Raw genomic sequence first — 14,881 nt, 5'->3', positions numbered from 1 at the left:
AATTAAAAATCACCACCTTTGAATCCTAGACAGATACACAGACAGACAGAACACAATGGAAAGTGTAGAGACCAGAAGACATGCGTGCCCAGACGCATCACTGAAAGCCAAGGTGTTCAAAGAGCAATTATTAAAACACCATTTCAATGTTCACGTTCCCATTCCAGAAAAGATATTTAAGATCTGTCCCTAAAAAACTCCCAGAAGCTCCCACACTACTACAGCCTGGATGTGGGAAGCCACCGACCCAGCGCTTGCTCGTCCCCCAAAGCCCAGGGACCGGGAGGACGGAGCTGGCAATAGCAATGGACGTGACGGGTTTGGAGCAAGGCGCTGGCCTACCGCGACTCACGGTCAGCTGTGGGAGGCGCCTCTCGGGCACAAACGCGAGAGATTGACGGTGGTTTGCTAGTTGATCGACACGTCGAAGGAAGGCAATGGCTGGTGGCCCTCAGCAGCCTGGGGCTTGCTGGGATTGGCCAATGCTGGTAATACCTAGAGCGCAGACTGGAGTTTGAAATTAGCGCCAAAACACAGTGTCTCTTGCATGCCGGCTCAGTAGATTATTTCTGTACACTTTGCTAATCGGGGATTGTGCTTGGGTATGGCAATATTTTACTGGACTGTATGCAAATAATGAATTTCACTGTGCGTTTGAACATGTAACAATACTCTTCGAGGGTTAACCCTCCTGAAGGACCTTCTGACATTGGCCTCGGAGATTGAGATCACATTGTCATCAGGAGCTGTGTGGCTCATGAAGATACAGTTTTCTCTCCCTTTCGAAGTGAACATAGAAGGCGTTGATGTGTAGGGGAAAAAAACTGCAGATGCTGGTTTAAATCGATTGCTGGAGTAACTCAGCGGTCGGAGAGAAATGTGACGCTGTTACTTGGCTGCTTGGTTTCACCTTGAAGGAAGTGGCGGCGTGCGACCCCTGCCACAATTGAACGCCCCGCTGAGCCTCCAGCTTAGTCTGCAAGTGACTCATTCCGTTTACAATGGTCTTCTGGAAGTCACACCAGGACTTTTTGTACAACTCTTGATCACCTGACTTGAACACAGCAGGTTGATTCCTCAGTAGATAGTGGATCTTCCGGTTCATCTAAGGCTTCCGGTTAGGGAACAGTCGTACGGTTTTGGTAGGAGTACACGCCTCCAAACATTTCATAATTAAATTGGTGACAACATGGTGTGTCTGTTGAGGTCCACTGCCGAGTCTTTGAACATATCCCAGTCTACCGAGTCCAAGTAGTTGTTCCTCTGCCTCGCCTGACTAGCTCTTTACGATTCTCTTTGCTGGAGCTGCACTCTTCAGAAGCTGCATAAACACAGGAAGTCTAATTTTCCAGTGGGGTGAGGGATGAAGCAATAGGTATATCTGATGGTGGAGTAGCAGTCATTCTGAGTGTTTGATCCTCTGATGCAGCAGGAGGTTTGGAGTTTAAAACAGGTATATTTAAGATTATGCTGTCCTGCTGGTGGCAAAACCTTACACACTCCGGCACCATTCTGTGCTACAATCTTTCACAATTCTGCTGTTTTGCACTCATCATTGCACTTATTGTTCTATTTATTATTACTGTATGTATAATGTTTACTCTGTGGGCTTCACATGAACAAGGTATTTCATTGCACCCTGGTGCATTTAACAAACTAATCTGAATCCGAAAGAGCAAGGTATGGAAGAATATCAGCAAGCCATTTTAGGTACAAAAGACAGTCAACACTTAGAACTCTCTTAAAGGATGAAATTGTTAATAATTTCAGCATTGAGATTTAGGTAAGCAAGAATATTGATTTAAATACTGAGACAGCTAATCCAAGGTAGAGATGAGTCATAACCTCATGGTCTAAACGTTATCTGTCTCCTGTTCAGATATCCTTACAATAATGTAGCATATATCCATTTTTGTAAAATGTTAAGAGTATTATGTTAAAATACCCGCAATATGTGGTCATACCCATCTCAAGGGCAAACCTCAGGCCAAGAAATAATAGTTTTGTAAATATTGGAGTGTTTTTTTACTTCTACTTCTTTCATGTAATTGGATATATTTGATATACTATGCAAATGACAAGACAAAAAACAATTACCGATAGTACTGAAATAATGGTTTGTTTCATATCAGAGGTAGCAGGAACAAAATGTGCCATTTCATTTGTGAAACTGCAAGAGTGAAATGCACCTTTGTTTCTCCACTGCAAAAATGCAATGTAATGCTATGACCAAATCGGAAACTGAGTCAGTCGTGTGTAATGTTTTGAAGAAATTTCAAAGCACCCACTAAGTGAATTAGAACATTTCAGTTCAACTGACTAGTGCACCATTTCTTATGGAACAGAGAACACTGCTTTAAATAAGCCGTTCACTTTCTGCTGTTGTTAAATGAGACAGTGCAAACAAGATATGACAACACTATTTTGGTCCAATACCTTATACTCAGCATAAAGATCTAGCTTTGGTAAGTAGTTACACAATTTTTGATTGTGAACTCTGGCACTAGTCAATGCCCACCAGTCAACATTATCTATCCTCTGCCAGACCCTTTTTAAAAAAATCATAAATTCAAATAAATTACAGACAAAGCTTGGAAGCTTGGTCAGTTTTTAAATTTCACCCGTTGATGAGGACAGAAACTAAAAAGTCTCTACTCAGCACCCCATGATCACATTCTGTCACTTCTCATTTAAATCATCTCTTCATCCATCCACGGCAGCTTCAGTAAATTCACCTTATGTCGAATATGGTTATTAGAGAGATTTGGTCATCGGTAATAACAGGCAAGTTGCGAGGCTGCATTGAATTTCTCAGAAATATATTCCTTCAGCAGATTCACAGCAGGAATCATGACTCCCTTTGCATGCATGATTACAATTTAACACGTAGCATTCCATAGTTCGTATTGAATAATAAGACTGAAATTTCACTTTTGTTGCTCGATTGCAGGACTTTAAATAACGTACTAATTTAAAAATGAACAATATATCAGCTTCCAATGAAGAAGGCAAAAGATTAACTGAAAATATTGAATGAGGTACCTGGCCCATAAGCAACAATAATAGACTGATTCCAAATAGAATACCACTCACTGCAGAGCAAGTTATAAAGCCATCTATGTGCATGTTTCTGAAATCAAGATTATCAAAGAATCAAATGGTCCAATTCTAACAAGTGCTAAAAACCAGGCTGAGCAGGTCTGTAAGGAACACAGTGCAGTGAGTGCAAAAAAGACTGCAGGGTCACTTGGGACACCACAAAGGAATACAAACCACAGACCTGCTCCAAAGTAAAGATCGCTGCTACAAGCACTCATTCTAAATTGGTCAAAAAGGGACTAATTTTATCTCATCGTTTTTCAGCATAAACAGAAAATCGAAATATTAAAAATTCCAAACAAAAAGATTTGAAATCATACTAGAGATGTGACCAATTTGACGTTTGAATTTATTTTATTTTATGCTGTTAGTGCCCTTTCAAAACCATCTACATTTTAGTTAAATCATCAAATACATGAGATCTGCACTGATGCAAGGGTTCAAATACAATTTCTGTTGTCTTCAGCTTTGTAGATGATAGTTTGTAAACTGGCATACATGGGGAACAATTGGCACTTCAAGTGGATGACAGTTCTTGCTGCAATGAAAGAGATCCTCTGCTGCAAACAGGTAAATTACACCAACTTTATGTTGGGGCATATCTTCAACATCCACGTGCCATTGCCTGTTCTGGAACCTACCCGACATTCAAGATTCAAGATTTAATTTATTGTCACATGTACCAATTAAGGAACAGTGAAATTTGAGTTACCATACAGCCATACTAAGCAAGAAGCACCAAGACACCAGCCATATAAAATAAAATTTAACATAAACATCCACCTTCCTCACAATGATGGAAGGTAATAAAGTTCAACCATCTTCCTCTTTGTTCACCCGCGGTCGGGGCTGTTGAATCCTCCAGTCGCCACTGCCGACGGTCCGAGCCATCGCGTCGGGATGATCGAAACTCCGGCGTCCGGACGGATTGAAACTCTCTCCGCGGGATGGAGCTTCCGATTCGGTTTCTTCTTACCAGAGACCGCGGGCTTCACGGACGCCAGGGAAGGCCGCACCACTCCACGTTAGGCCGCGGTGGGGGACGGAGATACGATACGGAGAAAAACCACATCGCCGTCGAGGTAAGAGATTGAAAAAAAGTTTCCCCCAATTCCCCCCCCCCCCCACCCCCCACATAAAACAAACCAAGAAACACTAAAACATACTTTAACACATACTTAAAATAATAAAAAATAGTAGAAAGGACAGACAGACTGCTGGCGAGGCAGCCAGTGCTGGTGGCGCCACCCAGCTGCAACATGCCCCTCAGGCTGCAATTTTGCCAACGGTCTCAGGGTGCTGTTGTTCCTCCTTTTTACGCAGTTCCTCAGCATAGATATCGACTTGCCGCCAGTCCTGTTCCAAGGTCGATCTCCGCAACCAAGACCCAGTGCTGCCGCCAGGACAACAGGCCTTTCAGGCCAAAATAAGATACTATTTTAAGAACTTAAAACTTGAAAGGCCTAAAATGCCACTATAAATGGGGAGAAGGCAGGAAAATGGGATTAGGAGGCAGGGATCAGCCATGATTGAATGGCGGAGTAGACTTGATGGGCCAAATGGCCTGATTCTACTCCTATAACTTGAGAACTCTTTGTGTACTGTCTCGGTGAAGTCTACTATTATTATATTACAATCATTGAACTTTTGTACTTATATGATTTAAGTAGACAGGCACTCACTGACTTACATAATAGGCAACTTGCGTAAACTCGCACTTACACAAACATTTCTTTAAGCCCACTGCCGCCCATGTGGTCTCCCGATCAAAGAGTAAATTTACGTGTGCACGGTAGCACTTCATTTCCAACTTGCGTAACATCTGACTTCCACAAGAGGCCGTGGGATGTAACCCTTACACAAGTCATTTGGGTTGGCACGGTGGCGCAGAGGTAGAGTTACTGCCTTACAGCATCAGAGAGCCGGGTTCGATCCTAGCTCCGGGTGCTTGTCTGTACGGAGTTTGTACGTTCTCCCCGTGACTTTTCTCCAAGAACTTTGGTTTCCTCACACACTCTAAAGATGTACAGGTTTGTAGGTTAATTGGCTTGGTATAAATGTAAAAAATGTCCCTAGTGTTAGATAATGTTAATGTGCGGGATCGCTGGTCGGTGTGGACTCGGTGGGCCGAAGGGCCTGTTTCCGCGCTGTATCTCTAAAACTAAACTAAAAGTCAGGGAGCGTCTGTAATATGATTTTACTGAATTGTATTCAACTTACAATTTCACTGTATCTAGGTACACGTGACAATAAAGTGCTATTAGACAATTTAAAAAATGGTCCTCCTCCATTCAAAGATTTTCAAGAGTCAATGGAGATGCTACATCTCTGTAAGAAAGCCTTGATTACATCCTTGATTACATCCTTGAATCTTTTCATCTGTCCACCTGGGAACGTCTTCCCACAATAGAGCTCAGATCAGAATGCTCATTCGGAAATCTGGTATTGGGCATGTGAATGATGAGGTCTGCTCAAGGAGCTAATTGAGTGCAACAAAAGCCACAAAACTGGGAATGACACCTCAGGAGAGGATACTGACATTGGTTTGCTTACCCTTCTTACAAATGTAGAGGATTTTGCAGGTTTCATCTAGGATGGCATGGTGCAGCCAATAGTGTTTGCATATTCTCTCTGTGACTGTGTAATGCTCGTCTGTTTGCTCCAGTTTCCTTGCACAGCCTAGTAAATCACCCACTCTAAGTTGTCCCCATTGTATCGATGAGTGTCAGAATCAGGGAGGAGCTGATAGGAATATGGCAAGAAGAGGTTACAGATAAAATTAATGGGGAAATTGAATTGTTAGTCATGGTTGAAATGGTCTTCTATTTTGCAAGAAAATATGAAATCTGAAACCTGGCACAAACACAACAATTCCTATTTTCAATGTTATTAATCTTTTTGTGTGGGATTTTAACGTCTTAAATATTAATAAAACATGATTAACAATATTTAACTGTTCCTGGACATTACTGTCCAGGGACAGTTAAATATTATTAATTAGCAAAGTAATTACCAGTTAATTATTAATTAACAAATCTGAAAGACATTGACAAATATTCAGTTGTTGTGACAACAGTGAGTGATTTTCAGCTGGTGAGTCCAGGACAGACCCTGTTGGCTACCAAAGCCTTTCTGCAAGTGCAGCAGACTGTCGGCAATGAGCCAGCCTCTGTACTGCGCTCAATCATGCCAAAGCGCTGGACGCTGTGCTCCATCAACAGAGTGCACCAGGATCTACACTTTAAAAAAATGTATGTCCCAGATGTAGACAGCCAACGACCTCCGTGGCAAAGGATGATGTGCCCGTTTGCCACTGGAGCTGCTGGCTGTCTACATCTTGATGATAGACCGGTTGACTTCACCTTATTAAATGATGCTGCTAGGACAATTTCTACTGCTTTACAAGATAATAAACACCAAGCAGAGAGTCCTGCAACCATCCTTTTTTTGTTTCCTGCAAGGAACAGCAATCGAAAGAGGAATGAGCATCGATAACTCCAACTGCAGAATCAAAAGGCAAAAGGAGATAAGTCAATGGAATTTGTCATCCACTTGGATACAGGGCATAATATAAGAAAATAACTGCAGATGCTGGTACAAATCGATTTATTCACAAAATGCTGGAGTAACTCAGCAGGTCAGGCAGCATCTCGGGAGAGAAGGAATGGGTGACGTTTCGGGTCGAGACCCTTCTTCAGACTGATGTCGGGGGTCGGACAAAGGAAGGATATAGGTGGAGACAGGAAGATAGAGGGAGATCAGGGCATTATACAGATACAGGGCATTATACGTGCAGCTCCTTGGGAGAACTGAAACAAGTCATGTACCGGATTTCCCCCAGACCTTACAACTTCCAATAATCTACACTTATTTAAAGTTCAATATTAATTTAATTGCTAAAAAGCAAAATGTATTGAAGAGGTAGCAGATCTCTCAGATCAAACATTTTGCAAACAACTTTTCAAATTCTGCATGCAAACCTGAACAATGATCATACAGTGCAGATGATTTAATTTAGCTGAATAATATCAGCTTAAATCTGCTCCCACAAAGTGCTAGGAACCAGAATGTTTCTATTTACCCATCTTTGTTCCATATCTCCCTTGAATAAAAGAATATTTAAATCAACAAAAATATATCAAGATCAGTATTGAAAATTTCAACTAACACCACATCCATAATTTATTTGAGCAGCAACTAATATTTCTACCCTCCTTTTGCAAAAATCTATTCTGCTTCACAAGCAAAATTACCTCAGTTTTATAAAGCTTTTTATTCTGGAGTCCTCAACTAGGAATAAATAGTTTATCTGCATTTATCAAATCAAGATAATGGGAACCAAATATCTTGATTAGGTCTCTCCTTGACTGCAATGGCATGGGAAAGATAGTAAAGGGAAAATTAAAATGTAGCCTCTAGCAATACAGTTCCTGAACCACCAGGGGCCATGCAGAGGCCAAAAGTATGCATTCTGTAAAAGATGGAAAAGGATCATCTTGAAAGACACAGGCCAGATGGTAATCAGCACGATACATGAGGAACATACGAATCCCGCTGTTGTGCCCATTATCCTCAATAAATATTTAAAATAAATATTAAATGATGAATACAATTTTCAAACTAGCGATATTGTAAAAACTATAAACACAAGCTCATGCAAATTAATTGATAAGAGAATTAAAATAAACCATGACTTACTTATCCCAACCCAAATTTCCAATCTCTTTAATAAGCTGTGCATAATACTGTGGAGGTGGGGGAGTTTGCAGCTCATGTTTGTTTCTTAATGCAATTTCCTGTAAAGAGAGAGAAATTATCATTCCACACATTTAACAGACTTAAAACTTTCTGTAGAAGACCACAATTCTGCCAGTATAACACATTGCAGTAAGACTTGGATATTGTGGTTAAGACAATAATATTTTAGGTATAGGCTTTGCAGTCACTGGAAATTACCAATCTTTATACATAATAAACTTAATTTCTCAGGTCAGGTCAACAGCACAAGCACTAAATTTCAAAACAAAATGATAACTTCAAATGATTTAAATCATGCTTGGTCTTGGATGGAGGTATCATAGTGTGAAGCATTTGTTTAACAAGATTGTATCTGGTTGCAACTTTCCAAGGAAAAAGAACAGCTATGATATAGGAACCTATATGTGCTAAGAGATAACGTCGACAATAGTAAGTTGGCAGGCCAAGCAAAATACTAGAGATCAAATTAAACTTTTCTGGCATTAAAACCTGACAAGTGACTTCAGTTCTTTGATCTGTCTGTCGGACGATGTACTACTTAGCAAGTCGTCGTCATGGCTATCCCTCGAGGTCGAGGATGATGGTCTACATTCCACATGGACATTACTCCATGGACATTGGCACTCACCCACAGATTAGCGGATGCACATAGACAAACAGGTGGGCTCAAGCACAAACGGCCTTGCTAATGGAACCTCGTAGCTTCCATGGCCAGTCATCAACAGCATCTCTCTGACCTTCCAACCTCCTTCAGTGTTCCTCACTGTCCCCAAACCTTCTCTCAACCTCTCCCTTTCAGCACCAGGAATTCCTCACGCACTGGTTCTGCTCTTCTTCTATGTGCAACATCACTATCAACTTATGCACAACCCCTACCATCACCCAGGTTCCCCTCACACTTACTACCACCTTCCCCATCTGCAGACACCGTCTCACATTCACATCCTCTCCACACCCATCCTTGGTCTCCACCACTTCCCCTCCCTCCAGGGGAATATTGCGGTCTAGTGAGAATTGTTTAGCTAATACAGGTCAATACATCCAAATCGCTGAAATCGAGGACATTGCAGATATCAATAATCTGCGTCTGAAGAGAGGGAGTTATTAAGAACAAGGAAGCATGTTAAAGAAAACAAAACATGACTCAACACAGAATGTGCCTCAGTGAACTTTGGATGGTAATTTGAAGGAGTTATCTAGGACTTGCAAAACACAGCTAAGCTGAGTAAGTAAAGTGTGTACAAGATGAAAGGCTGGCCAGAACAGTTGTATGTTGAATGTAAAGATATGAAGATATGAAGAGTGCTGAAGCAGGAACAAATTAAAACACCGTTAAGTGGTAGAAGCGAGTACTATTACAGGGTGTAAAAGATATCTGGACAAGTACATGGACAGTGATGATTTTAAGGGATATGGACCAAATGCAGCAAAATGGGGCAACCCCAGGCAGACTGTTTGATAGCATGGACTATTTAAGCCGAAGGGACTGTTTCCATGCCATATAACTCTATGACTCAAGGTGGAAGCAGGCAATCTTGGGGCAGTGAGAGGAAAAGATGAAAATAAGTGAACAAAAATGTTTAAATGCAGAAAGTTGTAGAGAACAAAGAACTAAAAACCATAAAATGTTGCAAAATGCAGTCCTGTGGAACATGCGCAGCAGGTCAGACTATCCTAATGCCAGGAAAATCTGGGCTAATATCATAGATGGATGTCAATCACATACATGGCAAGTTCTGACACAGACATAGAAAGCAAGTTATCTCAAGTTTAAATTTTTTTTTTTAATCAAATTTCCAGGACCAGCCTCTATATACTAAAACTCTCGTTTGTGACTGACATTCAGCCAAAACGGTACACGATAGCACGACAATTTTGGCCCACCTTACTCACCATTGTCACTTTAATGATAATGCAAGTAGTTTTATTGAAATCGGTGTCATATTTGTAAAGTTATTCACATTTTAAAGTTTAAAAGGAGGGGGAGGGCAGGAAGGAGGAGGGAAGGGGGAGTGGGGAGAAGGGAGATGGAGAGGGGAGAGGGGGGGTTGAGGAGAGAGGGGAGAGGACAGGGTGCTACACCAATGCAGGAGAGGTTTGGGCCCAACGGGTCCACTTTGTCTAGTTTTTTTCTAAATTCAGTTCTGATCATAGATCAACCAAAAACTTCAAATTAGTTTCTCCCCAGAGATGCTACCTGCCATGCTGAGTATTGCCAGCATCTTTTTTTAAATTTCAGATTTTCAGCATCCACAATTTTTTTTGCTTCTTCTAGTACATCTTCTAGTACCTAATTTTGAAGATTAAAATAAAACCGAATGCTCTCGCACAAGACTTGCTAAACAAAGTTTGGGATGATAATTAAGTGAGACATGTACTTGCCATAAACTCAGCTGCAGCTATCGCAATTGTATTTATGATAAAATCAAAAGTACATAAAAGCACAGACTTTGCAACAATAAAAAATATATTTTTGATGCAAGCTTTCATCACTTAAGACTCAATTCCAATGGAACTGAGTGCATAGCATCTCAACTTTACAGTTTTGATACTTTTGTTACATCTTCCAACAATTTAGAAAATGAGGTGATTTGGCATTATGCCAAATATGACTCATCAATAATTTATATTTTAAGATTACATGTCATCACAAGATTTTTTTTTAATATCAGGAGATAATATTCAATTAAATACTGGAATAATTTAAATTAACTGTAACAAAGCACTCCCCCTTCTTGGAAGAAATAAAGAGTGTAAGCATTACACTGTCTCCATGATCAACTGCAAGCAGGGGCACAATATTCAAATTGCTGGAGTAAAATAGTTAGCTGCACTCGCTTTGGGGGGCTTTGGGTGCAAATTTAAAAAATGGACAATACCTGCAGTCTATTCTGCATCTTTCCTGATTTTAATTCCACTGATAGCAAGAGAATAAAAAAATTGAGATGCAAAATTAATGAGTTTTCCTTTTGTAAAATCATTTGTAACCACAGTTTAACTTCTTCTCGCTATTTACTGCTTTATCTTCATATAATTGTAAGACTAAAAAATGTCTTAAAAACTATGCTCCCATCTTTTTATTCAAATTAATATAAAGTTGAGAGGAATTCTGCGTGAACTAATGGGATGTTTACACAGACAAGTGAAATTTAGGGAGGGTGCATGGTTATAACATGGAAACAAATAATAAATAGCTTGGAAATCCATCACCAGTCTCGAGGGAGTGTCAAGAGAATGCTAGTATGATCCTCCAATTTGAATGTCAATAATACTCGAGGAAAATATATTAAATCCTCCTTCTTACCACCACTGACCTGTCTAATTTCTGAAAATTTCAGCTCTAACGTGTGTTCTGTTTACTGGGTTAATTTTTTTGTTGTGAAAATTAAAATTGCACAAAGCAAAATCTTCAGACTATTTTCACTGCATGAACTAAAGTTAATTGCTTTCCTCTGCATGTAGCATTGCTCACACTTGCAAGTAAAGTTTCAAAATTATGGATAAGGGTAATATACAAAGACACAAGGGATAACTGTACTTTCAAGGTTTGTTTCACAATCAATATAGCCCTTGCCTCTGGGAATGGATAAGATAACCTTTCCATCTGGTCATCTTTTGTTTAAAAAATCCTGAATAGTTAATACAAGGTTCAGAGAAAACAGAAAGCTCATTTACATAAAATGTGATTTACTGATTAAAGACCATTCCAAAAGGTGTTTGCAACTTTCCAAAGCATTTCTGTGATTTTGGCTGAGTCTTCTGGAAGAGGTATTACAGAGGAAAAAGAGTGAAGAAGTGAAATGTGCAACGCAAATCACGGAACATCTCGCCCCTACAGGTATCTTAGGCAAAAACTTCAAAAGTAGATCAACAACTATTAATATTTTATGTCATATATCACGTGGCAGATACAACTTCAAGAAATTTAATAGTTTATTAGTTACATTTCACCGGGGATTTTGCTACACGTGTCCAGCTAAGGCTTTAACTGCCAAAATTTTATTCATCAATTCCTCACTCTCCCAAATGCAGCTGCAGATGTGAGCATTTCCTGCTCATCATATTTGTGAGCCAGAAAAGGTGTGAGATCCTTCAATCAATGGACTTTTCCAAGATGTGAATATCATACAAATTATCAGGGCACATGACATATGTTATTCAACAGCCCTTCCCTGCTCACTTAAGATGCCCCAAAGACTATAAGTACTAAGGTAGACACAAAATGCTGGAGTAACTCAGCGGGTCAGGCAGCATCTCTGGAGAGAAGGAATGAGTGACGTTTCGGGTTGAGACCCTTCTTCAGACTATAAGTATTATAAGTACTGAATTTTATAAGGGTTATATATTTAATGCACAGAAATAAAAACAAGTTTCACTTTTACTATCTGCAAGAAAGATGTTTTAATATAAAAGTGGTTTTACATCTGTTAAAACTAGTTATATAAAAATTATATAATTATACAATTATATAAAAAGAACATTTATTGTGATAAAATTTGTCATTTCTTCCCCCATCTCTCATAAACCCCTTTATTTGTTTTAAGTTAAAACAGGAAAATAATTTAATAATAATGTTTTGACATTTCCCACTATCAAATGTATGCATGCACCTGCAAAAACTCCTTTACAAGAAAACTAAGTTTATTATCTTTCAAGCCCGAAATCCATGAAGACATCAAAATCCACTTTAAAAGGTGCAAGGTTTCTTCTGAAAATAATGGAAAATAATAACTTACTGGCTTAAAAACAGATAATTCTGTAAACATTCAGGTCAGGCAGTGTATGTGAAAAGGGAAACTGAGTTATTGTTTCAGGTCAAAGATCTAATAAAGGCTCTATGACCTGAAATATTTATTGCTTCTCATTTCACAAATGCGTCTAACCTGATGAATGTTTCAAGGATTTTCTGGTTTTTACTTTGGATTTCCAGCATCTGTAGCTTTTTGCTTTTCCAAAACTTCCTACAAATTATTCTTGAGAAATAATCTACCTCCTCACTGACTGTTTTCTCAAGTTGTGTACAATCACACTGGCTTGTTATATGTAACAGAGTTTTAAAATTCAAACCTTGACCACTTGATTGTGCCTTTGGAATATTATTGGTCTTCAAAATGTTAACTTAACTTAAATAAAATCTATCCCAGGTTGGAAGGTGAAATCGAACAAAATGTTAAATAAGACAGTTATTTATTATGTGTACTTAAAGAATAACCTACTGGCTTAAAAACAGTAAGCTTAACTTTAACCATACACTGGAGGCATTTCTGTACTATGTGTACACTTCATTGAATGTTCCAATATATGGTTTTGTGGCGATCTAGCCTTAAGTCCCAACTGTAGTTTTACTTACCAAAACAGTTTTAAACTCCAACATAAAGCTGACCAGATCAGTGGATTGTTGCAGTCTCTAGTGGGGGAAATATAGGAAATTGATTAAATGATTTCCCTTTGCTGTGGCAATGTTGTACTCGGGGTTAAACATCGAGTAGATTATGGGATCAATTTTGGCACAGAACCAATGCCCACAATAGCTGTTCCCTCAAAATCCCATTACCCAATCTGCGTGTGGAGGGCTGAACTGGCAGAACACTTGTTAAATAGTGAATGACTAGCAAATGTTCATGTTCTGTTGCATCTTGTTTTACTGATTCATGACCTGCAGAAAATAAATAATGCAAGTACTGAAGCAATTAAAGCAATAAATGGTATACTGGTCCGTGTTGGAAAGAGCTTAGAATAGAATACTAAGGAAACCTTGCTAGGAGAGTACAGCTTACTCATGAGATCTCATTTAAAGCAATGTGAACTTATTATCTCTGAACCTAAAATATATAAATGCCTTGGAGTCAGGATAACATGGATTTAGAAGCGGTTGCCTTATTCGGATAGTTCGAATGCAATTAGCTTATACACAATGCAGTTGAGAATGACAGGTGATCACGTTCACATGCAAAGTGCCAAGAAGAAATGATAAGGATTGTAACAAGAGGTTGCATTAGTTGGGAAGTGTAGAATTAGGGTGTAATACTCAAAAGGGAAGCGGTTGTCATTAGGGATTGAGATAAGAATTCTCTTTCTCACAGAGGGTTGAAAGTCTTTGGAATTCTTAACCTCAGAAAGCCAAGGATGCTTAGGCATCAAATCCAAAGATGCGTGGAATAAAAAGGAAAATGGGCATACACGTGATCAGCCATGATTTTATTGAGTGATTGAACAGACACAAGGGACATTTTGACTACTCCTGTCTATTTCTTTTACATTAGGATTTAAATCTGTCTTTGATTTATTGAGCTACACACATAACTGTGGTGGCCACATAACGTGATCTGGTTCTGAAATTTAGTCTCAATAAAGTCAATGGAATCAGGGTGAATTTCTGATCAGCATGGGCAAGCCAGGTAAATACAGACCCATGTCAGCAATACTGAAATTACTGGAGAAAATTCTGAGGGATGGGAATTAGGTACATTTAAAAAGGCAGCAGATGATCAGAGAGAGCATAGCACTGTGCGACTGAAATTCAACTTCACTAATCCAACTGAGTTTTATGCAAAGATAACGAAGGTTGATAAAAGCAGAGTAATTTATGTTATCTACCTGGACCTCAATAAATCATTTGACAGGGCCTCACATGGTAGGCTGGTCCAGAAGACTTAGGCACATGGGATCTATGGCATACTTGTTAATTGGATCCAAAATGGCGAGACAAGAGTTAGAGGCTAGTGGTGGAAGATTGCTTTTCCTATTGGAAGTCTGTGAATAGTGTTGTACAATAGGAATTGATGCTGGGACATTTTTTGCTGTTTGTGATATGGATTAGCGACTTGGATTTGAATGTAGGAGGTATGATTAGCAAGTCTGCGGATAACTTGAAAACGTACGGTGTTGTGGACAGTGAGGAAGGTTGACCAAGATTACAACAGGATGTAGATTAGATTGAAAGTTGGGCAGAGCATTTTCAAGTGAAGTGTAATCCCAACAAGTGTGAGCTGATACATTTTGGAAACTTAGATAGAGGTAGAAC

General features: G+C 39.4%; 1 protein-coding gene across 2 annotated transcripts in view; it reads right to left on the bottom strand.

Annotated features, from left to right (window-relative positions):
• fancl (FA complementation group L) overlaps positions 1 to 14,881 on the bottom strand; it is a 62,267-nt gene that overhangs the window by 28,045 nt on the left and 19,341 nt on the right. Inside the window, exons 5-6 of one of the 2 annotated variants that reach the window (XM_078404769.1) lie at positions 13,208 to 13,264; positions 7,798 to 7,895 (exon numbers count right to left, since the gene is read on the bottom strand). In XM_078404769.1, coding sequence (XP_078260895.1) covers positions 7,798 to 7,895; positions 13,208 to 13,264 — 155 coding nt within the window. The remainder of the gene's footprint in view (positions 1 to 7,797; positions 7,896 to 13,207; positions 13,265 to 14,881) is intronic. The other variant, XM_078404770.1, reaches the window with a different exon arrangement.

Source organism: Rhinoraja longicauda, chromosome 9, assembly GCF_053455715.1.
Source record: "Rhinoraja longicauda isolate Sanriku21f chromosome 9, sRhiLon1.1, whole genome shotgun sequence".
In the NCBI taxonomy this organism is placed as follows: domain Eukaryota; kingdom Metazoa; phylum Chordata; class Chondrichthyes; order Rajiformes; family Arhynchobatidae; genus Rhinoraja; species Rhinoraja longicauda.
The sequence above is the reverse complement of the archived record's forward strand: the minus strand, read 5'-3'. Positions and strand labels throughout refer to the sequence as shown.